This window comes from Vicugna pacos, chromosome 12 (assembly GCF_048564905.1).
Source record: "Vicugna pacos chromosome 12, VicPac4, whole genome shotgun sequence".
Taxonomy (NCBI): Eukaryota; Metazoa; Chordata; class Mammalia; order Artiodactyla; family Camelidae; genus Vicugna; species Vicugna pacos.
In genome coordinates this window covers 1,107,991-1,133,568 of record NC_132998.1, presented here as the reverse complement: position 1 = coordinate 1,133,568, position 25,578 = coordinate 1,107,991, and the positions used below count along the sequence as shown (strand labels likewise).

The 25,578-nt window shown below is 46.4% G+C and overlaps 2 protein-coding genes across 4 annotated transcripts; one reads left to right on the top strand and one right to left on the bottom strand.

The window, feature by feature from the left end:
* The first annotated feature begins 1,887 nt into the window (after positions 1-1,887).
* LOC140685342 (glutaminase liver isoform, mitochondrial) lies at positions 1,888-15,016 on the top strand. 3 transcript variants are annotated; one of them, XM_072972455.1, is made up of 18 exons: positions 1,888-2,188; positions 6,682-6,781; positions 7,189-7,310; positions 7,934-8,063; positions 8,589-8,668; positions 8,753-8,916; positions 9,146-9,204; positions 10,443-10,475; positions 10,766-10,824; positions 11,341-11,407; positions 11,561-11,611; positions 11,831-12,007; positions 12,678-12,809; positions 12,919-13,011; positions 13,181-13,242; positions 13,762-13,838; positions 14,129-14,192; positions 14,338-15,016. In XM_072972455.1, exons 1-18 carry the CDS (start codon positions 2,007-2,009, stop codon positions 14,492-14,494), a joined length of 1,809 nt encoding a protein of 602 aa, XP_072828556.1. In that variant the 5' UTR covers positions 1,888-2,006; the 3' UTR covers positions 14,495-15,016. The 3 variants fall into 3 exon arrangements, with proteins under 3 accessions (XP_072828556.1, XP_072828557.1, XP_072828558.1); XM_072972457.1 differs by lacking the exon at positions 1,888-2,188 and adding an exon at positions 2,341-2,431; XM_072972456.1 differs by lacking the exon at positions 10,443-10,475.
* On the bottom strand, positions 14,980-17,118 carry LOC102526264 (SPRY domain-containing protein 4). Its single transcript, XM_006218595.3, has 2 exons — positions 16,974-17,118; positions 14,980-16,599 (listed from the first exon to the last, which is right to left on the bottom strand). Exons 1-2 carry the CDS (start codon positions 17,056-17,058, stop codon positions 16,061-16,063), a joined length of 624 nt encoding a protein of 207 aa, XP_006218657.1. The 5' UTR covers positions 17,059-17,118; the 3' UTR covers positions 14,980-16,060.
* Between the last annotated feature and the right edge of the window lie 8,460 nt (positions 17,119-25,578).

Sequence of the window (25,578 nt, the reverse complement as noted above, 5' to 3'; positions counted from 1 at the left end):
ATCTCCTCTTCTACAGGTAGATTTTCTTCACCATGCAATCATTTTCTACTATCAGAGAGAACTGGGGAGAAATAGAGTGAGGAACTCATTACTGATTATAATTAAAGCTAATTCAAAACAGCAGGGGTTAGGAAATACCTTCTGAGTAATATTTAGAAATTCCCTAACATATGTCATCTTTCTCTTGACAGCTCAAAAAGCTTCAGAGAAATAACATTCTTAAGAAACCAGATAAGAATAGCCTGTTACATTTGGAAGAACTAATGCTGGCTGGAGTTTATACTAAGACCCAGAACTTTCTTAAGGTTCTGGTTAATGAGGCAGCCCAGGGCAAACCGGAGTCCCTGAATTAGAGTCCCACCAATTCGAGAACTAGGGCAGATAAGGAAAGGCTACAGAAGGGGAAAACAAACAAAAAGAAAAGAAAGGTCACTCCACTGGTTTCAAACCAAATAAACCCTCCAACCCTAACCAAGCCAAATGAGAACTGCCTCTCCACAGAACAAACCAGAATATGGTTTTGATATTTTTTTCCCACGGTTATCCCCGATACTCATTTCAATCCAAAAAGAAAAAGAAAAGCAAGTGGCCTTTTGTGACACAGCCAGCCCCTAGACAACTCTCTGTATCATACTGCTTCCAGATACATGTTTTCTTTAGAACGAGGTCATTTCCTGGGATAATTCAATGGCTGGTTTTGGGAAGTGCTTCATGATGGAGACAGCCTTATAGTGAGAGACTTGGGTCCTAGCTCTGGTACTTATTAGCTGGATTATCTTAAAGAAGTCTTCATTTCTGAGTCTTAGTTTCCTCATCTTCAAAATGGGACTAATAATAACTATTCTCTAGGTCTCTGGTAAGAGGAAGCTAGACTAAAATGGTTGGCACACCTTAAGTCCTAGATAATAGCTATTATTTACATGTGCTCCTAACAAATACAGACGCTGTGTTAGGCGCTGCGAAGATACAGGAGAATGTTCTCGTTGAAAATGATAAAATTCCTGAATCTGCCTAGTTTTCAAAATTCTTTTTGTACATCTTTTCTGCTCATAAGGAAGAGACAAGCAATTAAAACATTTAATATTCTGGGAGCACCTAACGGCTTTTAAAATGTTTAAGAGCTCAGAGTTAAGAACACTTAAGTCCTGAACAGCCACCAAATAATTGGTGGAGCTAAAACGAGAACCCAGCACCCCAGCAACCCTGGGTGACCTTTTTCCGTCGCCTCGTGATCTCACTGAAGTGTCCAGGGGCTGTTTCTGGTCGGGGTAATCTCCGGCCAGCTGACTCCTCACTCACCAACACCCCGTGCTGGAGACTAGGTGTTCCTTTGGCCTCAACGCCGCACTATGAGGCGGGTTACTGAGGTCGGGCCTGGCCTTCGAATGTCGAAGGTCACTAAGTGGCCTCTTGAACAGGGCTCATTCTTATTTGAGTGTAGAGCGGTACCGCTCTCTTCTCTCTCCGGGAATTCCATCGCTCCAACCCGCCGCCTCCTTCGGAGCTCAGCCGGCTTCGCAACCGCCCACCTCAGCTTTCCCGCCCTCTGCGCCTGCACGCACCGCCCGCCGCAGCGGCCCGGGGCGCGGAGGAATCCGCAGGCTCTGGCGGACGGCCCACCGCCTTGCTCTCATTGGATAGCTTCGTCTTTTCTCCGCCCCAAAGTTTATGCTTCCTCAATAATTGGACCTGAGCGTTGTCCATCCCAACCCTCAGGCACCGCCCACTTGTCTTCCACGAGCCCCCCGCCTCTCGGCTTTCTCTTCTATCGAGTTCGCTCTTCACGGTTCTCCTGTCTAGGGGCGATTGGGTGCACCTGGTGGGGCCCGAGAGTCACAGGGACTGGCCCGTCCTCCACCTCCAACCCCACCCACTGGGCCCCTCCTCTCTACTTCCCAGGCCCCGCAGTTTCCCATGGAGCTCCCCCAACCTTGCCTCCGCCCCTCCCTCCAGCCACCGCTCAGACGCCTTGGGCGCTCTGGCCGAGCGGACGGCACCCTGGGGGGATGCGCTCCATGAAGGTTCTGCAGAAAGCGCTGAGCGGGGCCGGCAGTCACTGCCGGCGGGGAGGCTGGGGTCACCTGAGCCGGAGCCCCCTCCTTGGCGGGGGCGTCCGGCACCAACTCAGTGAGGCCGCTGCGCAGGGCCGGGAGACGCCGCACAGCCACCAGCTGCAGCTCCTGGATCAGTAAGGCTCGCGGGACTGGGGCAGGGGACAGGCTCGCTCCCACCCCCACTGTCGTTCTCACCAGCTTCCGAGTCCCCTACTCCCAGGAGCGCCTCAGCTCCCTTCTCCTCTCCTCGCGTACTGGCCTGCAATGCCCTTTCCTTTAGATTTGGGGCTTTGGGTCTGCCGTGCTCGAGCGGTAACGTGCCGTCCGCCCGGGAAGGCGTTTGGACAGGTCGGTGTTCGGGATGGTGCCTGTCCGAGGTGCGTACTTAACTGGGAACGCAGGTGGGCGCGGAGTGTTGCTCGGTGCACGTGTCTGAGTGCAGGGCGGTGTGTGCACCGCGCATCCTCACCCTCCTCTCCTCTCTGGTCCTCGTATGTATTTTAGAAGATGCGTGGGTATGGAACATCCTGCCTAGTCCTAGTGTACTTGGGTCTATCTATTTCGGCGTGTAATGTGTGATGCATTATTGGTGCGCAGGTACATGCCTGTGTCGTTTGCGAATGACTTGGGGTGTATGCATTATCAGGGCTCCCTAATCTGTAGAATAAGGGTGGTGATCCGACTGGTTGATGAATGAGGAAAATCTTTATAATAGGGGGGAAAAATCACAAGACTCTGATCTCCCAGACCAGAGCCAGTCAGAGCCCTTATAGTGCTGCTCAGGCTCCCTGATTTAAAGGGTTGGCTTCCCTGGGGTTCTTACTCTGCCCAAGAGGCTGCACCCCTCTCCCCTACCACCCAGGAATACTTGGTCTCTTCGAGGTGCAGACAGAGCTGAGCAGGAAATTTTGTCCTCCCCAGAAGCCGACATAGACACCGTCAAAGTAGCCCCTGCTCTAATATAGTAGGAACAGGAAATGGGTCACCTCCTCTGTCATTGGTATCTGTTGATGACATTCAGAAAGACATAATTAAGGTAGCCAGACAGACACAGCACTACCTTACCACCACTGGAGTCCTTTTCCTGACAGGTAACAGATCAATAAGGTATTATTTATTTATAATTAATAATAATTGTTATTATGCTGCACCTTTCCATCAGCCTCTTCCCAAGGAGACACAGACATTTAAACTCAAAAAAAAAAAAAAAAGGCCTCTCTCCTGTTCTGCTCTCCACTCCAACTTTTCCCAAATAATCACCTTGAGAGAAATGGCAGAATAGAGCAAAGGTTTAACCTCCCTCACCCCTACACATTCTGTGGGATGGGGAGCAAGAGATGTCCCTGGTTCCTCCACACACACACTTCCTTATCAAGTGGAGTCAGGTGATGGAAGTGTTTTCAGGGACCTTGATCCTCCTGCCTATTGTGCCTGTGCTCCCAGGGACTTCTTGGTAAAGACCTTGGACTGATACTCCCTTGGGCAGAAGGAATTGAGAGCACTGGAGGGGGATGGGCTCTCGGAGTGTGACATCATGAGGGGGAGGTGTTCTTGGTGGAGAAAGAGGGCAGTCAGGAGAAAATGCTCCATTATTTGGGTTATTGTTTTTTTAATATTTAGTTTTATTCTGTTTCTGATAATGAAAAACAAGGTAAATAAAGTATCAAGAATATAAAAATCCCACTATTAGAGGTAACCAGTTAATATTATGATTTATATTTATATATATCCTATATATGTATATAAAATTTAACAAAAATAAGATCATAGTATTCTGTTTTTTTTGAAGCCTATCTTTTCCATTTGTGAACAGCTTTTAATATCATTGAATGTGTGCATGCATGATGGTGTCATCCTAATGGCTGCCATTTTGCCATTTTAAGATTCCATTGTATGAAGTATCAATTTATTTAGCCAGTCTTCAATTAGGTTACTATATATTCTTATGCACTTGTTCAATTATTTCTTAGAGTAAATTTCTAGAAAGTTTTGCTCCCCAAGAAATCTTTCATTGATATGTTGATACCTTCTAGAGATATTTTTGCATATATCAGCAAATACATGTTGCTATTACATCCCTTTTTTATACAAATATTATCATACTTTATACATTGTTCTGCAGCTTGTTTCCCACCCCCCAACATTATATTGCAGATCAATCCATATCTGGATCAAAGGGCATGCAGTTTTTTTTAAGGCTTGCAGTACATTCAGTGGCGAGGCATTATTTCCTGTCTTCCTTCATCTTCCAGGCGCAGAGACCTGCCCTCAAAGTGTTCCTACGTACTTTTCTTCTTGAGTTATTCCTCAGATAGCTTTTTCCTCCCTTCTGTCATGACATGGATCCTTTTCTCTAAAGCACTAGCCTCATTGTGACAACTGGATTTCTTCAGAAAAGGAAAACGCCCCCCTTTCCTGGTATTCCTCCTGGCCCAAAACATACAGATGTCTAGTCTATGCCAAGCTTCTTTAGAGACTTTTTATTTTTTAATGCATTGTTTCAATAGATAATATACTCATAGTCTATATATCACATTCAGTAGATAAAATATACATGGTTTAACATTCAAAGTATGCAAGAGGGGAGGGTATAGCTCAAGTGGTAGAGCACATGCTTAGCATGCATGAGGTTCTGGGTTCAATCCCCGATAACTCCTCTTTAAAAAAAAAATAAGCCTAATTATCCCCCACCAAAAATTGACCAAAGTATATAAAAATATATATAGTGAGAAGTATCCCTCCCACTCCTCTTGCCCAGCACCTGCTTCCTGTCCCTAGAGGGAAACAAATCAGTCTTATCTGTCTCTTATACATTCTTCCAGAAATATTTTTTACCTGAGAAAGCAAACATATATTTTTCCCTTTTAAGCATAAAAATTACCATACTATAAACACTGTCCCACAGCTTGCTTCTTTTAGCTAATACCACATCTTCAAGATCATTCCCTGTTGATCTTTAAAGCATGCTCTCATTTCTTTTTTTTTAACATTGCATAATATTCCATTATACGAATATACCCTAATTTACCTAACTAGTTCCCTGTTGATGCACATTTAGGTTGCTTCCAGTGTTACTACTACTAACAGTGCAGTGAATAACTGAATGTTACCTTGTAGGTATGTGAACACACTTATATGATAACTATCTGGAAGTCAAATTGTTGGGACTAAGGATTTTGAAGGGTCTTAATCTCAAATAGTTGTCATACTTGGAAGGATTTGATAAAGTAATTCCTCTAAATCTGTTAACATATTAATAGGAGAACTCTTGAAGACCAAGAAGTCCTTAGTATGTGGTTTTTTAGGTGCTAAAAGCCAATAAGAGATACTCTGGGGAATAGGAACCTTGTAGAAAGGCAACTTGGTAATCCTTTATAGAAGATCCACTATGTGCGAGGGACTTTGCTTAATGCTAGGAAGACAAAGATACATGAAACACAAAGACATAACAGTGAAGCAGAGGAGACTGTCTTCTGTCAACAAGACAGTATGTTGTGTCATACCAGCAGCATAAGCAAAATCTGGAGGTTTGGGAAAGCCTTTACGGAATTAGTAACATTTGATCTGGGATCTTGAAGGATGAGCAGGACTGTGCAGGTGAAGGAGAAAAAGGTCTTTCCATGCAGAAGCTTCAGCATAAGCAAAAGCCAGGAAGCCTGGCAATGCCTGGCCCATTTGGGGAGCCAACTTCTACCTGGCATAACTAGAGTATGGAGGCATGGTGGAGAATAGGAAAGGAATGTTGGCAGGTTTTAAGGATCCTTAAATGCTATACCAAGAAATAAGGACTTATTTTGAAGGCACTGGGGAACTAGCAAAGGTTTCTGAGTAGAGAGATGATACTTGGGTTTTAGAAAGATAACTGGCACATTGTAGAATATGGGTTGCAAGTCAAGATACTGTAATAGCAGTTAGGTAACAGATGAAAAGGAGCTAATGGTAAAGAAGCATGATTTACTGAGCACCTACTTTGTGAAAGTTTTTCATAAAATGTCATTTAAATTAAGCCTCATATCACCCATGTGAAGCGGACTTTACTACCCTTATTTTACAGATACTTCAGCACTATTAAATAACCTGACATATTAAGATCACACATCTATTAAGGGGCAAACTGGTTCTTTCTATTACACCATGTTGGCACAGGGGAAGAAAGGAAAGAGGTGGATTTGAGAGACATCATGGAGATAGATTTATCTGATGTTGGTTATACGTATAAGGTGTGGGAATTATCCAAATGATTCCACGTTTCCAGCTTGGCCCCTGGGTGAGTGGTAATGCTATTAAATGGGAAACACAAGAGAAGGAGCAGACAGAAGGAGGTAAGATGACCTCAGGCTTGGACATGTTGAGTTTGCAGTGCCTATGGGACATCTAGAGATGGAAGCATCTAGAAGGCAAGTAGAAATAAATGCCTGAAGTTTAGGAACAAAAGAAAGCTAGAGAGTAAGATTGAAGACTTCTCAGGACAGATGTGAAGGTTGGAATTACAGGGATAGATCAGATGGTTCAGGGAGGAGGCGTAGACTGAGGACACCTACCTACTGATAAGCCCATGTTCAAGGAAGAGGACTAGTTCTCAGTTCTCAGGTTCCTTTCCTCCTTCCCTGTTTCTGCCCCCAAACAGTGATTCTTCAGAGAGTGGTATGCTGTCCCGCCTGGGTGATCTGCTCTTCTACACTATTGCTGAGGGACAGGAACGAATCCCTATCCACAAGTTCACCACTGTGAGTTCCTCTCTACTTGCTCAGAACACTAATCCCTTAGGATCTCTGGAGACTGGGAAAGGGAAGCTAGGCCAGAGCAGGGCAGCTAACGGGTTGCTTCATGAAGAACAGCAAATGATAACACATGCCTAGGCTGATGAGGCAAGCCCATCCCCACCCCACGTGGGATGGCTCAACCCTGTGACTCAACCCTCCTTCTTGGTTTGCAACTTTGACCCAGGGGGTTCAGAAACTAGCTGTCTTGATGAAAAAGGGCAGGAAACTCCTATTGGCCTTCAGAGCTGTTACATTCCCTCCTTTCTTAGTCTGCAAACCCATTGTTCCACCTGTTGTAGTAGTTGGGAAAGATGACTGGGATTAGATTCTTGTCCTTGTAGCTGACCTTACCAAGATTCTTTCCCCTGAAGGCACTGAAGGCCACTGGACTGCAGACGTCGGATCCCCGGCTCCGGGACTGCATGAACCAGATGCGCCACATGGTTCGAGAGTCCAGCAGTGGTGGCCTCTTGGACCGAGATCTCTTCCGAAAGTGAGGGCCCCAGAAACAAAGGCACCACTCTCAAAACTGTTCTGCAGACTTAAGACTCTAACAGCAGGGAGGGATCCTGGGGATTGGATAATTTAACCCCTTATTTCATTTTATTACTTATTTATTACACAAATAATACATGAATATGCATATACTCCATATAAAAGTTTAAATAGTAGAGAAATACATGTCCTCCTTTCCCTCTCTCCCCAGTCCCAGCCCCCTTTCCCAGAAGTAAACATTGTTAATAGATTAGTGGGTATCTTCAAGAGAATGTCCTATGCATTTACATACACATAGGAATAGATGTAAGTATACTTGTATAATTTAGGATTTTTTAAATATAAAAATGACCTACTGTACATATTATTCAGGTATTATTTTTTTGTCCTTTTCCAAGACACTGTGTCTTGGGATATCTTTCCATGTCACTACAACCCCTCATTTTAGAGACAAAGAAACTTAAGACCCAGAAAGATCAAGTGATGGGCCAGAGGTCACACAGCTGGTGGTCCCAAATCTGATGACCACTCACACCTTCTTTATTCCCAACTTCCATGGCTCCAGAGTGAGTCACAGCTGCATCTCTCCAGCCCCCTAACCCAATCGTGTCTGGGATCCAGGTGTGTGAGCAGCAACATTGTGCTCCTGACCCAGGCATTCCGAAAGAAGTTTGTCATTCCTGATTTTGAGGAGTTCACGAGCCATGTGGACCGCATCTTTGAAGATGCCAAAGAGCTCACTGGAGGCAAAGTGAGGGCCAGGGGACTGAGGGAGGGGCAAGGGCTCTGGGCCAGATACACCTTGCTTCTCGGAGATCTCCTGGGGCTGGGAATCCAATGGATGTGAGATGAGAAGCAGAACTTCCAACAATGGGGACGAGGGCTTTATGTATTTTACGTGTGATGTCTAGAGCAGGTGAGGGAATCTGAAGTTTTTATTGAGACAATTGATACAAGGATTCAGTAGAACTTTGAGACCCGTGGGGTAATTGAGCCTCAGAACAGAAAAGGGAAGCTGACTTCAGAATTCTCTTTGTACCTTTCATAGGCTTTACTGCCATCTCTGTAGGAGTGGGGTTACAGAAGATAAGGCCTTCTAGGACTTAAGGCTTGGGTGTCTGTAGGAACAACAGGAAGGAGGGAACTCTGCTGTCCTGCAGAAGACAGAATATTAGTTTTTATCTAAAAGATTCTCCTGAGCCTGATCCTCAGCACTGTTCCCTCTCTCCACATCCATATCTCCATTCTGTCTATTTCTCTCCCTACTTGTACCCAGGTGGCGGCCTACATCCCTCAGCTGGCCAAGTCAAATCCAGACCTGTGGGGCGTCTCTCTGTGCACTGTGGATGGTCAGCGGTGAGATGCTGGGTGAGGAAGGGGAGGCAGGGCCCAGGTGCAGAGCACAGTCTGACCCCTTCCATGGCACCTGTCTGCCTCTAGGCACTCCGTGGGCCACACAAAGATCCCCTTCTGCCTGCAGTCCTGTGTGAAGCCTCTCACCTATGCCATCTCCGTAAGCACCCTGGGCACAGACTACGTGCACAAGTTTGTGGGCAAGGAGCCCAGCGGCCTGCGCTACAACAAGCTCTCCCTCAACGAGGAAGGTGAGTGCTCCCAGAGCCCAGACCAGACTCACGGACAGATGCCCTCTTCTTACCCCACCCCGCCCCCCAGCCTTTTTCGTGTGTTTGTTTCTCTGCCCTCCCCATCAGCTCTGTCATTCCATCCTCCCCAGCAAAGAAATCTTTCCCGTCTACCTTGCAGAGTGGGCAGGCTGTAAAGGAGGTTTTGCTCAGTGGCTGATAAGACTCTGGGGGGTTTGTATTTCCCCAGGGATCCCCCATAACCCCATGGTCAATGCTGGTGCCATTGTTGTGAGCTCCCTGATCAAGGTCAGTGCTTCCAGAAGGTACTGTTCTCTGAACCCCCTCTTTGCTATATCCCTCATGTCTGCCCATCTCTCTCGGCAGATTGTTCTGAGGGTGCCCAGGAGGTAGTGAGGGCACAGCAGGGACCCAAATTATGCTGAGGTTTTTAGTAAAAGGAACTGTACCCCTGCTCCCTCCCATGAGTCTGGAGCCCAGAACTTCCTGGCCTTTAGGGAAGCGAGCAGGTCCTGACCTCTGCCTGGGACCAAGGGCCAAATGCCAGACACAGGGGGAGGACAGCTTTATTAGGTACCGATTGGCCACTTCTGGGTGTGGAACACATGGAAAGAAGGGTGAATGGCCAGACAGGGTAACTATTCACGTCACCTGGAACTGTGAGCTGGCCTTGAGCAAGGAAGTCAGGCCAGCCTGTCAGCTGTAGGTCTCCCAGGGCTTGAGCAAGAACCTGAGAGCAGTGTGGGCAGCAACACCCCAGAGCCAATCACAGCCCCTCCTGGGGATGGTGGTGTTAGGAACCCTCCCCACAAGGGACTCAGGTGTCAGAGTCCCTGTGGTGTCGACACTATAGTTGACATGTACCGGAAGCAATTGGGGAGTAGGGAAGACCAGGCTCAGGCTCCCCTCTGGCTCTGGGACAGCTCTATCTACAGCCCTGTATCTGGGACCTGCCTCATCCCATTCCCATCGAAACAGGCCCTACTGACTTGACTCTCAGCTAAAATCTTTAGCTTTATTTCAGTGGTCAGTATAATTGCACAGTATACTGTATGCAACACATACCCTCCTCTCATTCCCATCACTCATGCTAGTCTTGGAGACAGCTATGGGAATCAGGGCTAGGACAGAGTAAGGCTCCAGCCTGGGGTGTAAGGAATCGGGGATGGGAGTCAGGGATACGGGTGGGGCTTGGGGACAGGACTGGAATCAGGCAAGTGAAAGTGGAAGTCAGGGATGAGGACTGGCATTGAGGATGGGAATAGGAGTGAGACTCAGGGGTGGGTGAGACTCACAGATGGGATGAGCTTATCTGTACTCATTAATTGATAATAAAATCTAAGTGGTTTAGTTTTGAAGATCACTAGGTATGCAAAGATATTTAAAAAAAAAAAGTCTCAGCTGTGAAAAAAAATCATTGTAAAATGCAACACATGCCCAAACACTTTAACTCCGCAAGTTCCTCCTAACCGACTCTGCCACCTCCTAGGCCTAGAATACTGGTATCTCTTTCTCTGTCTCTGCAGATGGACTGTAACAAAGCAGAGAAGTTTGATTTTGTAAGTCAGCCTTGCTGCTTGCTGCTCAGCCCCTGCTGTCTTTCTCCATGGCATGTTATCCACTCCAGCTGCCCCAGTGCCTGGCTCTAACCCCACTTTGATGGTGCACCAGCCCACACCAGAAGCCTTATTTCTAGAGGTGTGGGAGCCTGCTGGCCTCAGAGAGGAAAGCCTCCTGAAGTCCTTGCTGGGATCAGGACTGAGGAGTTCAGAAGGGTTAGTCAGCCTGTATGTGTTTAGCAGGGGTCCTCACGCACGAGGTGCCTCCCATGCCCCTTTTTCTCTTCTAGGTTTTGCAATATCTGAACAAAATGGCTGGGAATGAATACATGGGTTTCAGCAATGCCACGTAAGGCCCTGTTCACAGGATCGGCTGAATGCACCTTGGGGCGTGTGTGTGTGTATGTGGAGAATGGAGGAGGTGGAGGATAGAGGAAGTCTTAGGAGGAAAAATTCCCAGGGGAATTTTGGCCTCCCAGCTTCCTCTGAGTCCCTTCATTGACATTTGTCTACTTTGTAAAAAGAATTTGTTCCATTTCTATTTAGTACTTAATGAGAGAGATGGTGTGAGAGTTTGCACTGGGCCCTTTCTTAACCAAGCCTCTCAAAGCCAAAAACCTCACGTTTTCCTAGACTAGGTAACTAGACTATTTTGGGTTTGGTTTTGTTTTTCACACTTTACAATAAAGCTGGGCCCAGTGCTTGCTCGGGTTCAGAAGTCTCCTCCGGCATCACCGTGACAATTTATAAAGGGGCTGATTTAGTTTGACATGTGTGATCTAGTCCCTCTCAGGGAAGGTATTTCCCCCCTTCTCCTCACACTCACCTCTCAAATGTCAATTACTAAACCGGGTGTTTGCTTCAGATTCCAGTCAGAGAAGGAAACAGGGGATCGGAATTATGCCATCGGCTATTATCTGAAGGAAAAGAAGGTAACTGGGAGAGGCCGGTAGAGAAAGTACCCTGGAGATTCTGCGGCTGGTGGAAGGGCACTTGGGTTTGGGGACTTTGGCTGAAATCCTGACACTGTGACAGGGACTGCTGATGGCCTGGAGAGAAACGCTCTCCCCTCTTCTTCCTTGCAGTGCTTTCCTAAAGGGGTGGACATGATGGCTGCCCTCGATCTCTACTTCCAGGTAAGCAAGCGCTGCTGTTTAGCCCAGGGTCAAGGGAACAGGACAGACTGCCCTCTTGCTCCGACCCACGAGAGGGATGCTTGTCTCCCGTGGTCTGGTGTCCTTCAGAAACACCAGGGGAACTTGTCGAAGGATTAGGGTGCCAAGAACATTGCTCTGCCCCCAAGAGCACAGCGTTCAGGCCCACACCACACCCTCACCTGCGCCTCATCTCCGCAGCTGTGCTCCGTGGAGGTGACCTGTGAATCAGGCAGTGTCATGGCAGCCACCCTGGCCAACGGCGGGATCTGCCCCATCACAGGCGAGAGCGTGCTGAGCGCTGAAGCAGTGCGCAACACTCTCAGCCTCATGCACTCCTGCGGCATGTACGACTTCTCGGGCCAGTTTGCCTTCCACGTGAGTGCTTCTGGCCCTGCCATCCGTTTGCAACAAGCCCAGAGCCCAGAGCCAAGAGAGGACACTGTCTCTGAAGTGGGAGAGGTGGAAGCTTGTTCCTGCCTCTCATGCACTAACCTCCAGCCAGGCAATTAGGCCGAGAATCCTTAGGGGAGTTTGTCAAACACACCAAGTCCCCCAAACACGTAAACACATGACAGTGCAGCTTCAGAACCACTCCTCTGTGCCCTTCACAGGGCTGACGATTCTCCTCCAGGTCTCATCCAGGACGTCACTGCCAAAGCGAGGTCTTTTTGGTCTTCCTCTCTCCCCCTCCCACATCATTCTCAGTCACAGCACCTTGCTTTTTTTCTAATGTGTTATTATCAGTTGTGATTATTCCTGTTTGTTTCCCTGTTGATTGTCTATCTCCTACCAGCAGAACGTAAGTTAACTGAGAGGCCCTGTCCTAGGGCTTGCACAGCGGCAGGCACATAGTAGATAATACATACTTCCTTACTGAGTTATAAATTCAAGAGGGGGCAGGGAAGGATAGGAGTAAGAAAAACTAATTAACAAACCCAGAGGTTGAGAAGGGTGTGGCCTTGCCCACAGTTATTTGGGACAGACTGCCTTGTTAACCTGGATGTGGGGCACCTCTAGCTCATCCTGTGTCACCTCTGTCCCCAAGGTGGGTCTGCCAGCCAAGTCAGCGGTGTCAGGAGCCATCCTCCTGGTGGTGCCCAATGTCATGGGAATGATGTGTCTGTCACCTCCACTGGACAAGCTGGGGAACAGCTATAGGGGCGTCAGCTTCTGCCAGGTGAGTCACTTTGCATATAGTATTTAACATTTTTGAATGAGTAAATCAATTTTGAGTTCCTCCTGGGAGCAAGGAGGAAGTAAACAATCTCTATGGCTTATAATTCTAGAAGTTGGTGTCTCTCTTCAACTTCCACAACTATGACAACCTGAGGCACTGTGCTCGGAAGTTAGACCCACGGCGTGAAGGGGGAGAAGTTCGGGTAAGGAAAACCCCAGGTAGCCTGCAAGACTATTTCAGGGTAGAACATGCAGTAACACTTCAGGAAAACCCTTGGCTAAGCGTCCGTGGAGGAGGGTGACGGGGCAGAGCTGGGCATGGGTGGATTAAAAGTCACAGTTAACCTCAGGTAGGTACGATGTGTTTTCCAGAACAAGACTGTGGTGAACCTGTTATTTGCTGCCTCTAGTGGAGATGTCTCAGCTCTTCGAAGGTACTTCTACTGTGACCAAATAGACCCAATAAAATACTCCTGGTCAGAGATCTCATTAGCAGTCAACAAAGCAAAATCGTTAAGTGTTTCAGCTTTAGAGTCAGAGTTGACAGAGATGGCATTTAAATGAGGTGCTTTTTTTTTTAAGTACAATCACTGCCATGTGTTAAGAGCTTTATTAATGGTAACCATTGTTATGATTAACCTGGGTGTTGAAAGCAGAGTCCTAGAAGGGAGGTAGGACTACCTGCCTCAAATGGATCACCAACATCAACAAGTACGTCCCGGACACCTACCACAGGTAGGCAGTGATGTTTCTGGAACCACCACACTCCCACCTCTGATACAGGAGAACAGTCTCATCTGGGTAGAGAACATAGATTGTACAGGGTCTACAGATGTTAGCATAAGTTCTGTTTTACTTTTGCTGGAACCCATCCAGTCTGACCCCATTTCAGGAAGGATACCAGTGATTCTAGGCTGCCTGGGGTAACTCCAGCTACTTTGCACCTCCCCCAGGTTTGCCTTGTCAGCCATGGACATGGAACAGAAAGACTATGACTCCCGCACAGCTCTGCATGTTGCCGCAGCTGAAGGTATGTGAGGATTAAATAAGAGGGGAAGCAGATCTTAAAGCCCATCTTTTCTACCAAGAGTACCCCACCTCACGTGGGCCCTCAAGGTTCCAAGGGCAGCAACTAGTTCTGTCCAGACACCCTTCAGTTGTAGGCTGACTACTAATGGGTGCCGCAAGAGCGAAAATGGGAGGAGGCCTTTCTCTCTCCCCTCTTAGTTCAGACTCCAGCCACCAAGGGTCTACACTGATGTTAACACCGAAAGAATCAGGATCTATACCCTCTCATTTTCCTTCTGCCCATATTCTTAGGACACACTGAAGTTGTTAAATTCCTGATTGAGGCTTGCAAAGTGAATCCTTTTGTTAAGGACAGGTGAGTAGGATTAAGCTAAAAGGCGGGGATGGGAGGTGGGCAGCAGCTTCCCCATCACTGCGCTCCAGCCACCACAGTTATGTATATAACCGGGGCACTCTCGATATCTTCTTTGACTAATCATGGTCTTTGTTCCTCCTCTTAGGTGGGGCAACATCCCCCTGGATGATGCTGTGCAGTTCAACCACCTGGAGGTGGTGAAACTGCTCCAAGATTACCAGGACTCATACACACCATCTGAGACTCAGGCTGAAGCAGCAGCCGAGGTCCTGTCCAAAGAGAACTTAGAGAGCATGGTGTGAGCATGGGGCATGCACAGCCCCTGTGTAAGAAAAAGCACGAGCTGGCCACACACTTTAACACGTAACCACCGGACATGCTATGGAGAGCCACACTGTTTCAGTGTGGACCAGGACTTAGGCCACTGCTTTCTGTGAGAGTCAAAATACCCCATTCCTTTAGCAGACAGAGTACAGAGAAGTGCCTTGATGGACACCGGCAGTAGAGCTATCCATGGAGATTGGGGGCTTCTTCAAGGGACAGCCTGATGGCTTAAGCCACTCAAAATCATCCCAGGTCTTCACCTAGGTCCCCTCTTCCTCTCCTTGAAGAAACCATTATGAGAGAGACTCTGGTGAAGGGGCTCTAGATACCAAGCACGCACATACATCCACAGAGGAAGTGGGGAGCTATGTACCGGGCTTCAGTTGTCTGGAAAGATCTGCCACCCACCTTGGCCAGGACGTGCTGCTGCTACTGCTAACAGCAATTTCATAGACAGAAAAAGTATTTTGTGCTCAAATAAACTTTAATTACACAAATTATTTTTACTGGACCCAGTCCTTCTCTTTCTCCCCTAGCAGCATCTAGCTGCATCACCATCATAAAGGGAGAATAAGATGGAACCACAGAGTCAGACAGAGCCCAAGCAACACATATTTCACATACATACTCACTCACCCCACTAGGTTTTCCTCAGCTACCAATACTGCTTTAGGTTACGTGTATTCTGCCAGGGGAGGCAAATGGGTCTGAGCAGGTCTCAAAATGGACTGTGTAAGACCTCAGGCCTCCCTCCTCCCTCTAGAAGTTACAACTGTAGCAAAAATGAAGATGGAACTTCTCAAGAATAAAGTTTCTAACACCAATTCCCTCGATAAGCCCCAAATGTCTCTTCCCCTTTGGTCATGGCTATAACTGGGTCCAATGATTCCAACAGATTGACCAGGTGTCAGAGGTGTGCAGATTAAGGCAGATGAGCTCAGGTTTAGGAGAGCTGCAGCTGTATGGGACTGAGTCTGTAACACTAAGGTATTGGGGAAGGACGGCTGTTACTCTGATAAGTCAGCAAAGCACTTCCTGAGGGAGCCAGAGCCCAGACTGTAAATGCTGTACAGAAAGGGCCAAATCATTCACTGCACCACTCCTCCAGCCAGAGGTAGAAAAGATTTACTCTGGAGAGATTCGGTAGAGTCCCCAAAACAAACAAGTTACATGTGGGCAAAAGGAGGGAGAGGTAGCACAGTGAAGAATAAATTCAAACATAGCTGGAAATTAAGCCCCCAGGACTGAATACAGTCTGTGAAAGACCAGGGTACAGGGAGGCAGAGAGACTGAAGGAAGCAAGTCAGAGAAAGTACATTCATGACAGCCTAGGAAACTAGCAGTAGTGTGGGGGAGGAGAGAGGGTGGCTGTATGCCTAGCTTTCACAGGGTAAGGGAGTGGAAGATGACTAAGATATTGCACAGAAAGACCCGACACTGAATTGTGGGAGCTAGCGGTTGCTTGGGGAACAGTTAAAAGGTTTCTGACACTTAGAGCGGAAGACTGGCCAAGAGCGTGATTAGGTACTTCAGCAATGGACATACTAGAGGCCTTCAGGCACCTCAAGCCCTGAGTGGGTCAGCAGCTCTCCATCCCAAAGGGCAAAGGCAGGCACCACTGGACCCCGGAAATCTGTCTGTAGTGTGTGGACCACAGCAACCCGGCTCACATCCACCAGGCTCAGCTTCTGGGCCTCATACTCCAGCAGCAGCCCCACCTTCTCTGGCTGCCCAATGCCCTCAATAGGGGCTTTCTCTTTGGCGAACATGGTGTGCCACTTGCGCTGGGCATAGGTGAACACCCAGGAACGATCGTCAACACCAATGCAGCTATCCCGGGACATGTCCACATCTGCCACTCCTATTCGGAATTGCTGGGAGCGCTTCACTGTCACCTCCCAGTAGTGCCTGCCACTGGTGACCGCGGTGTCTGCCAGCACCACTGCCCACTCCCGGAATCGCTCCACATTCAGGGCCAATTTTGTGGGCTCCAATCCCACCATGCCATATTTGACACCTGTGTCACCTCTGAAGAGTACCAGGCTGCTGTGGGCGGTCTTTTCTTCCAGTTTGAAACTGATGCCTGCGGGCAAAGCAAAGAGACGGGATAATGACGTGGGCTGAAACTCCGGAAATAGGGACAAAATACATACCCCGATGTTAAACATTCAGTCATGAGATTACAAGGAAACACGGGAAAGTGAGAATGTCAAGCCGGCGAGAAAGTGGGAGCGCTTTAGTATGCGCAGCCCAAGGAGCCGAAAAGCTCGGACTGGGGAAGCCCTGGTATTTAAAGAAACCAGAGAGTGTCCTAGATTTAGAATCTTAAGACCAACGCCGATGGGGGAAGGAGAATGAGTCGAAGGGGCTGGAGTTGTTTCTCCGAGTGGGCTCCAGCCAGAATAACAGACGGAAACTATTTTGAAAGTAAAAGAGAGTAAAAGGATCTAATCCTACCTCTGCGGGCTTCCGCGGCGGCAACTCCCAATCGTTTGGCTCCCCAGCGGCACAGGCACAGCGAGCGTGCAAAGGGCAGCGCCATCTTGCAGCACAGATGAACAGGGCCCGCCCCCCGGCCGAGACCCCGCCGTCTGCCCGCCTGCTCCCCTCGCACGTGGTGCGCAAGAGGCTGCCGCGCAGTGTGATGACGTGAGGGAGCAGCACCCCCGCAGGGAGCCGCCATTTTCGTGAATTCTGTTCTGACTCCACCCGCAGTTGATAGTTTATTCAATTTTTGTGCAAAGAGGAATGCTGCCCACATTTTAACTAAATAGGACGTTTAAAGAGATGGTGTAGCAAGACAGTTAAAAGTATAGATTTGAGTTAAATAATAATTGGATTCGAACCCTGCACCTCTGTGTGACTTTGGGCAAAATCAGTTCTCTGAGGCTGCGTGTTCTCATTTGTAAAACAGAAAAATGTCTAGCGGTCAGACTTAGGTAAAAGTTAAACGAGAGAATAACCCGAATACATAGGCAGTTAGCAACCACTGGGTAAATGGCAGTTCTAATAAATATTAAAATGCACAAATACTATAAATGTTGGTTTTCTGTTTTCAGGGCCAGCAATGGAAGATTTGACTCAGTACTTGGTTTTCTCAGTTTACTCTCCAAATACCACTATTTTGGTTCAGTTCAGAATGGAACAGTTACGAGGTGGGTGGTTATGGAGGGCCTACATTTTTAACATTTTGATTTGCTTGAGGCTCTGTATCCTTGCTTTCTAAGTTTTTCAAACTATCCACTTCTCAAGGCTCTGCTGGCCAGCCCAGTATCAGCATCCCCTCTCCGTCCTCTCCTCCCTCGAAAAAGTGATCTCAGGACTTTAATAGCCTAAAATATTAACCAAAAATTCTTCCCTTACTGGAGAACTCCAACCACTGGTCCTGTGGAGATGTCCCTAGTTAAGGCCACTGTCATCCTTCACCTGAATTGGGGCTTTCCTGTTTTAAATGTGGTAATGTGGTCGCTTCTACAATGGACACCCAACTTCCATTTGTCTGCTTTAAATCCAATGTCCACACTACAGTCAGAGTGATATTTTTAAAATCACAAATCTGATCATGCCACTCCTCTACTTAAATCTTTAAATGTGCCTAGAATATGTATATATGTATATATGTAGGTATAACTTAATCATTTTGCTTTACATCTGAAACTAACACAACATTGTAAATCAACTATACTTAAATTAAAATTTTTTAATCTTTTAATGTACCTGCATCAAATTCCCTTGCATTGTCATAAGACTACATAATATGACTACTGCCTACCATCTTCATTCTTTCTCACAAAACACAGCCCCTCTTTCAAAGTGGGAAGAGATAGATGAGAATATTGGCAGCTGCATTATGATGCACTACATGCTATGACTGAAGTGATGATAGGATACTCAGGAAGCAAAGGAGAATCCTCTGATTGAGTACTATATGAGGGAGTGTTAGAGACTTCTCAGATGCCATAGCTATGGCTTGCAAAGTGAAAATGGTTAAGTAGATGAGGGAACCCCAGTTTGCTCAAGATCTTGGCCAATGTCTTCTCCTTGAATATACATATTTTCTCTTGACTATCCCATTTACACTGGTGGAGTCCACAATCACCTATTGGAGAAGAACTCTCAAAATCTCTACCCCGTATTTCTTTCCTGAGTTCCAGATCTGTATATCCAACAGCCTAGTGACATTTCTACCTGGATGTACCCCAATCACCTCAAATGTAACATATCTAAAGCTAATTTTGCCTTCTTACACAAACTTCCTCCTCCTGCGCCTACATTACCTGACTTGAACTGCAACACATAACTAGACATTTGCCCAGCCAGGAACGTGGAAGTCCCTGACTTCTTTGTCTCCCTCACTACACATATGTGATTGTCATTAAACCCCTATCACATTATTTCTCCCTTGGACTGCTGCATTGGCCTTCTAACTGGTCTCCCATTCTCCCCAGTGCTGCTGAGGGAACACTTAAAGAGGCAACTATCTCACCCACTAAGTTGGGAATTCTCAAGAATGGGGATAAAGTACATTGTCCCCTGTGCTTCAGGGCCTCGGTGTTCCCCTTAGTACAGAGTAAGTGTTCACTGCTTTTGAATGACTAAATGAGTGAGTAAAAAGGGAGTTTTATACCATCATTCTGGGCATGCAATGGCTCATTCCTTCCACCAGGAGTCAGCCTGTCCCAGCCTTTTCATCCCACTTAGTATGTGAGAAGAGAGGTTTCTACTCTTTTCAAACCTAGGAGCAAAGTCATGAAGGCGACGTTTCCTTCAGAAAAGTCCAGCTTTGTCGGTACTTTGCATTTTGGTAGTAATGAGAGAAAAGTTTCAGGCTTATGCTTCTGTAGGGTTTCTCCTTAGGTTCCACCTTGGTCCTGAGAGCTGGAACAATCACTGGTTCCAGCTTTTACAGACTGAATATCCATCTGATAAGTCAATCTTCATTCTGATGATTTATCTGCCTCGTTGCTCGTGAACAAGTAATTAACTCTTAACATTTCCAGGCATAGTAATTAGGAAATTATAGAATTTTACTTGACAGACAAAAGAGGAAAAGATATTAAAGGTATAGGGAACAGCTTAGGCTAAAGCACTGGGTTATGAAACAGAGTGGGTGCTTCAGGAACAACAAGAAGCACAATATTGCCAGAGTCTCATGCTAAAGAGATAAGGAGAGCAGTTGGAAAAGCTGAGGCTGGATTATGAAGAGTCGTGTATCCCATGGTAAGAATGTCTTTCAGGCATTCAGGAGCTATTGAAGGGAATACAGAGAAATGACAAATTACCGGTACTTTTATAAAGATAAAGCTGCCAGCAACATAGAGAATGAATTGGAGGGGATGAAACTAGAAACAGGGTCAAGCAGGTTCCGAGGCCACTAGAGTTCTCACATGAGACATGGTGTGGGCTCAGCTATCTAAGAGGTAGAATTGATGGAACTTTGGTGACTGGTTAGATGGGAGTGAGAGGAAGCTGGAAGGCAAGTTGATTCATAGGTTTCTCACTTAATGAGGGGATACAGAAGAAAAAGCATATTTGGATGGGGAAAGATAATTAGTACAGTTTTGGACAGGCTGAAGTTGAAGTCTATGGAACATTCAGGCGAAAATGTTCTATAGATACATGGATAAAAATTTCAAGGGAGAGGTAGATGTAGGTGAAGTTATCCAAGGAGAGGGTGTAAACTAGAGTAAGTAGGGAATAAACTGAAGGTGCAATCCTAGGGAATATCAGTATCTGAGATAACACATATCAGGTGCTTAGAACAGGACCTGACCCATAGGGAGCACTGGTCTGCTGGCTTGGGGTTGTATCTGACTCCACAGGAAAGAAAACGGAGAAGGAGGCTAGGACAGGATGGGCCAGTCTATTTACTCTGTTTCTTGGATTAGCCCATTTCTACCATGTGGGGGCCTGGATCTGATCCAAGTGCTAACTGGAGCCCTTAACTATGAGTGGGAGCGGGATGATGCACTCAGAGCTTGGTGATTGTTCTGGACTTTGCCAGGAGTCAGCAGTCAGCAAAGCATAACCAGAGAAAGGGAGAGAACGGGGGCCCTCAGGAGCTAGCCAAAGGGGCTGCTAGGCTAGCTTGTGCTGTGCTGGGGCCTTTGTCCTACTGAAACTGTCCACACAATGGAGCTGCGTTACATGCTGACCTAGCATTCTGGCTACGGGGCTGGGATAGAGATTCCACGTGGTGAAAACAGAGATGGATGGTCACCCAGCCCCTCAGGACCATGTTGCTATTCAGCCACATTGTAATTTCTATAGAGGGTGTTCAATACTTGATAATCATAAATTATGTTTATGTCTGATTAATTCATGGATCCGTTCATTTATATGTTGATTTAAGGCAGCTAACTTAACATGTGTGTATTGCTCGGGCATATTATCTCATCTGATCCTCGTACAATCCTGTACGATCAGCAAGAGAGCTATTTTCATGAAACTCAAATCTGAGTTATTCTTTAGGTCCTAGAGCTATGGGCTGGCTAGGGAATAGCTTCAGAAAGGTAGTGAGCTGGTCCTGGACAACCTCACAAATGGCTGTAGTATTTGGGACCCACTGTGGAGAAATGAAGCAAGACGAAGAGCTCTGCCTAAAGATTCCCTAAGCTTTATAGACTCACTTGCTCCCTACTATTACGGATTATGCTTCCTAATGGCACCTTTCTGGGACAGAGAGGGGGCCTTCTCTATTGAAGGGGGTAGTAAGCTTAGGATCACTAGCCCCAGGAATATAAATAGGTTGAAATGTTGATGGTTAGTAAACCAAGAGAAAACTTAAGTGTAGAGATAGATGAGACTCCAGGATGACTGCTACTACAAGCCACTAAGACTTACGATAACTTTGTAACTACCCCAAGTTTGTTATTTTACAGATCCCATTTCTCCATTTCCATAGTTCCTAGTGGAAAAAAAAATACTTCAAGACTTTCTGTATGTTTACTTAAGTCCAGAAGAGAGGAAGGTGGAGAATCTAAAACTAAACTTTGTTGGCAACCTCTGAAAAGAACCCCAAGTACAAGAATGGAGTCAAGTGATAGCAAAAAAAAGTGAACAAACTAGTCAGAAAAGACAAAGATGAAATGGGGTGTGTTCTGGGTGATCCCAGGAGTGCTGACCTCAGGAATCCCCTGCGCTCCCAGGCAATTCCTCAAAGGCACTTTCCTTTGCCAGTTCCAGAGGTCCAGATGCCATTCGGCACTGGTACCTTCCCGCTGGTTGACTCAGTTTCTGGTGAGGGATGGGAATGACCTTACCTTGCCTTCCCTGGAATTCTTCTCATTGTCTTCCAGATAGAGCCTCACTTTGGCTTTCCTCTTTACCTCTCTGGCTCCTGAAACCCAGGTTCATAAAAGATGATTAGGAAGTGAAAGAATGAGTCTCTCCCTTCACTGTGAGCACCTCTGGTTGACAGAAGATGTTATAAGCTCCTTCTCCTCATTCAGCAGGCCTGGGGCCAAAGGGCTAAAGAGAGAGAGAAAAGGGCCACGGCTGGAGAGAGTGGATACCTAGGTGTGAGGATGTGTGAGTACAAATGTCCAGGGCTCCCTTGAGGAGGGCACTGCCTAGGGGACGGGGTGGCAGGTTGAGGAATGAGGCTCCTCTATTGGCTGAAGGAAGGAGATGAGGGTTGTTCCCTGACACAAGAGTGTAGCTCTCATCTCTGGCTGCCTCTTTCTCTAGGGTAGGTGCCTGAAACACTTGCTCCTCACCTCCCAACCCCACTCACCTAGACCTGATCTGGGAGATGAGAGTCCTGCAGAGAGGGACTTTTATCTATAGACTCCACCCTTCTCCCACTGAAGCCAAGCCCTTTCCCCTTCTCCACTGTTGAATCCCAGTCCAACCAAGTGAGGCCTTATTCTCTGACCACCCCCTTATTCTGTCCCTCAGTCCTTCTTCCTTCCTTTCACTTCAGGTGCTTAGGGGTCAGCGGGTAAAGAATGAAGAGTCTGAGGCCTGGTGGGGAGAGTTTGTTAAAGGGGAGGGGAACAGAGAGAGGGTGAGGTGGAGGGAGTAGGAGAGCAGAGGAGAGGAGACAGCCTGATCTTGCCTTCCCTTCCCCACCCTCTCTCCCAGGACTTGAGGAGCCAGTGGTTTTGGAGACAGGTGCTGGCTGAAGGTCTGGACACCCTGAATTTTGTGGGGTTTGTCCTTAGGGCCTCGTGCCTCAGTGGGAGCTCCGTGTCAGGCACAGTCCCTCACCCCCAGCCTGGAGAGCTGCTGGTGGAGAGCCTGGCACTGGTTTTTGATGAGGTCAGTGAGGCCCAGACAAATCCGGCCCTGACTGTGGCACTATTCTCTGCCCATTGGCTTGACTCTCTCCAGGGGTAGCCTATGTCCTGGCCTCACTCTTCTTCTACCTGGCTCTGCTCTGGGCAGCTGCAGCCTAGCTGGTCACCCAGGTAGGCAGAAGGCCCCCTCCCTGAGTAGGGTGACACTACGTAGGTAATGAGGGTGGATGACTGATAGGGCATTAAGGAATGAACAAAAGCGGGGCTAGCCCTGCTCTGTGCATCCTGTCGTTATGCCACTTTCAATATGATTGAAATAGGCCAATGAGTTAGGCTCAGCAACTCAGGAATTTGGGTGACTCATTGCAGATCCTTTGCTCAAATCTTCCTTGGTAGCTAGATGATGGGGTCTGTGGGCCAATGGGAGGGATGCATGTGTTCTCTCACCCCTTGTCCTAGCATCACTTGTCCCTTCTAGGCGAGCAGGAAGAGTTATGTAGGTCAGGGCCTGGGCATGGAGTTTTTCTCCACTTTCCAGTTGGTACTCACCATGTTTGCTGGGCTTCGCTGGCAGGTGGACCAGGTGGCCTGGCAGTGGGTTTCTCGGTGACCTGAAGCACTGGTATGAATAAGAACCCCACTCAGAACCCTCTTACACTGTTGGTGGGAATGTAAATTGTTGCAGTCATTATGGAGAACAGTATGGAGGTTCCTTAAAAAACTAAAAATAGACTTACCATATGATCCAGCAATCCCATTCCTGGGCATGGATCTGAAGGAGACTCTAATTCAAAAAGATATGTGCACCCCAATGTTCATAGAAGCATGACTTAAAATAGTCAAGACATGGAAACAACCTAAATGTTCATTGACAGATGACTGGATAAAGAAGATGTGAGATACACACACACAGACACACACACACACAATGAAATACTACTCAACCATAAAAAAGAATGAAATAATGCCATTTGCAGCAACATGGATGGACTTAGAGGTTATCATATTAAGTGAAGGAAGTCAGACAGAGAAAGACAAATAACATGATATCACATATGTGGAATCTAAAAAAATTACACAAATGAACTTATTTACAAAACAGAAAGAGACTAACAGACATAGAAAACAAACATGGTTACCAAAAGTGAAGGAGGGGAGGGATAAATTTGGAGTTTGGGATTAGATACAAACTACCATATATTAAACAGATAACCAGCAAGGGCCTACTGTACAGCACAGGGAACTATATTCAATATCTTGTCATACGTCTAATGGAAAAGAATCTGAAAAAGAATAAATTTATATATATATATATATATATATATATATATATATATATATAAAAAACTGAATCATTTTGCTGTACAGCTGACATTAACACAACATTTTAAATCAATTATACTTCAATTGAAAAAGAAGAAAGAGTTGAAAAAAATAAGCAAAAAAAAAAAAAAGAAAGAAAGAACGCACCCATACAAAGCAGCAGGCTTGGGGAAGGCTGGATTCCACTCCTCAAGGGGAAACACAGCTTTTTTTTTTTTCCTTTCAAGAGTCTAGTCTATCAGAAAATATTGTGTATGCTAATTATATGTAAATATATGCAAAATACCAGGTTTTGAGACCTCACCTCTAACTTGAAATTTGGTGTTTACCTAAGTTGGGAGGCTGCTGTGAAAGAAAATGGGCTGGGGTTTGGTTCTCCATAAGGTTCTTATCAACATTTGATAAGGAGTTAAGGGGAAAGGTTGGTAGCTTCAAATAAGGAAATCTGTTCATTTGGTGTTTCCGCGGGCACGACATTAGCTGCTCTTTGCTCCTTATTCTAAGAGGCCATGGGGTCTATGGTTAGGGACAATCCCTTCCAACTGACACAGCCCTCATCAAATGACTCCTACTTGTTAAGTGCTTTATTCTGTGCCAGGCACCATACTAGCCCTGTACCTACTTTTTCTTTGATCCAGAGTAAACTGAGGCTCAGAGAGCTTGCATTAATTTATTCAACAAATACTCATTTACTGCCCACTGTGTGTCAAGCACAGGGTTTGCAGTGGTGGACAAATCGACAAATCCCTGCCCTCCTGGAGTTTATATCTAGTGGGGATAATGTCCCCGCCTAGAAGATGGGAAAGCCAGGGCTGGGTTGCTGCTGTTCGTTATGGATTTCAAGTGCAGAGAATATTCCTTTGTTCATGACATCCCCCTCTCATTGGCCTATATATGGCTCCAACTTATTTTTTTTTGAATAATTAAGCGTCATTATTAACCATCTACCCAACAGAAAAACTAGAACCTTGAGAAGCACTTACAGAAATCTGTACTTATGTATGTAAATATCCCACTTCATCCCCTCGTCTCCCCTAACCTAAGGTAAACACCATCCTGAATCCTGTGTTTATCATTCTTTGTTTTCTTTTTTGTGTAGTTGCATGTCATATATATGTGTTTTGAAAAGCATATTTTTATTTTAGATTTTTTTTTTACTTTATGAAAAGATTTTCATGCTATGTGTAATCTTCTGGGGCTTTTTAAATGACATTTTATTGCTAAAATTTATCCCTACTATTGAGTGTCACTGTAGTGGTAACTCGTTTTGACTGCTGAATAATTTTCTGTTGTGTGAATATACCATCGTTTATTCATCCATTCTCCTGTCGATGGGCATTTGGGTTGCTTCAAGATTTTGCTATTGTGAACAATGCTGCTATAAACAATCTTGTAACTGTCTCCTGGTGTAAGTATAAGAAAGTTTCCCTTGGGTATGTATGTAAGTGAGAAGTGAAATTCCTGGGTCAGACACCCCCACCTCCAGACCTTTCCCTAGG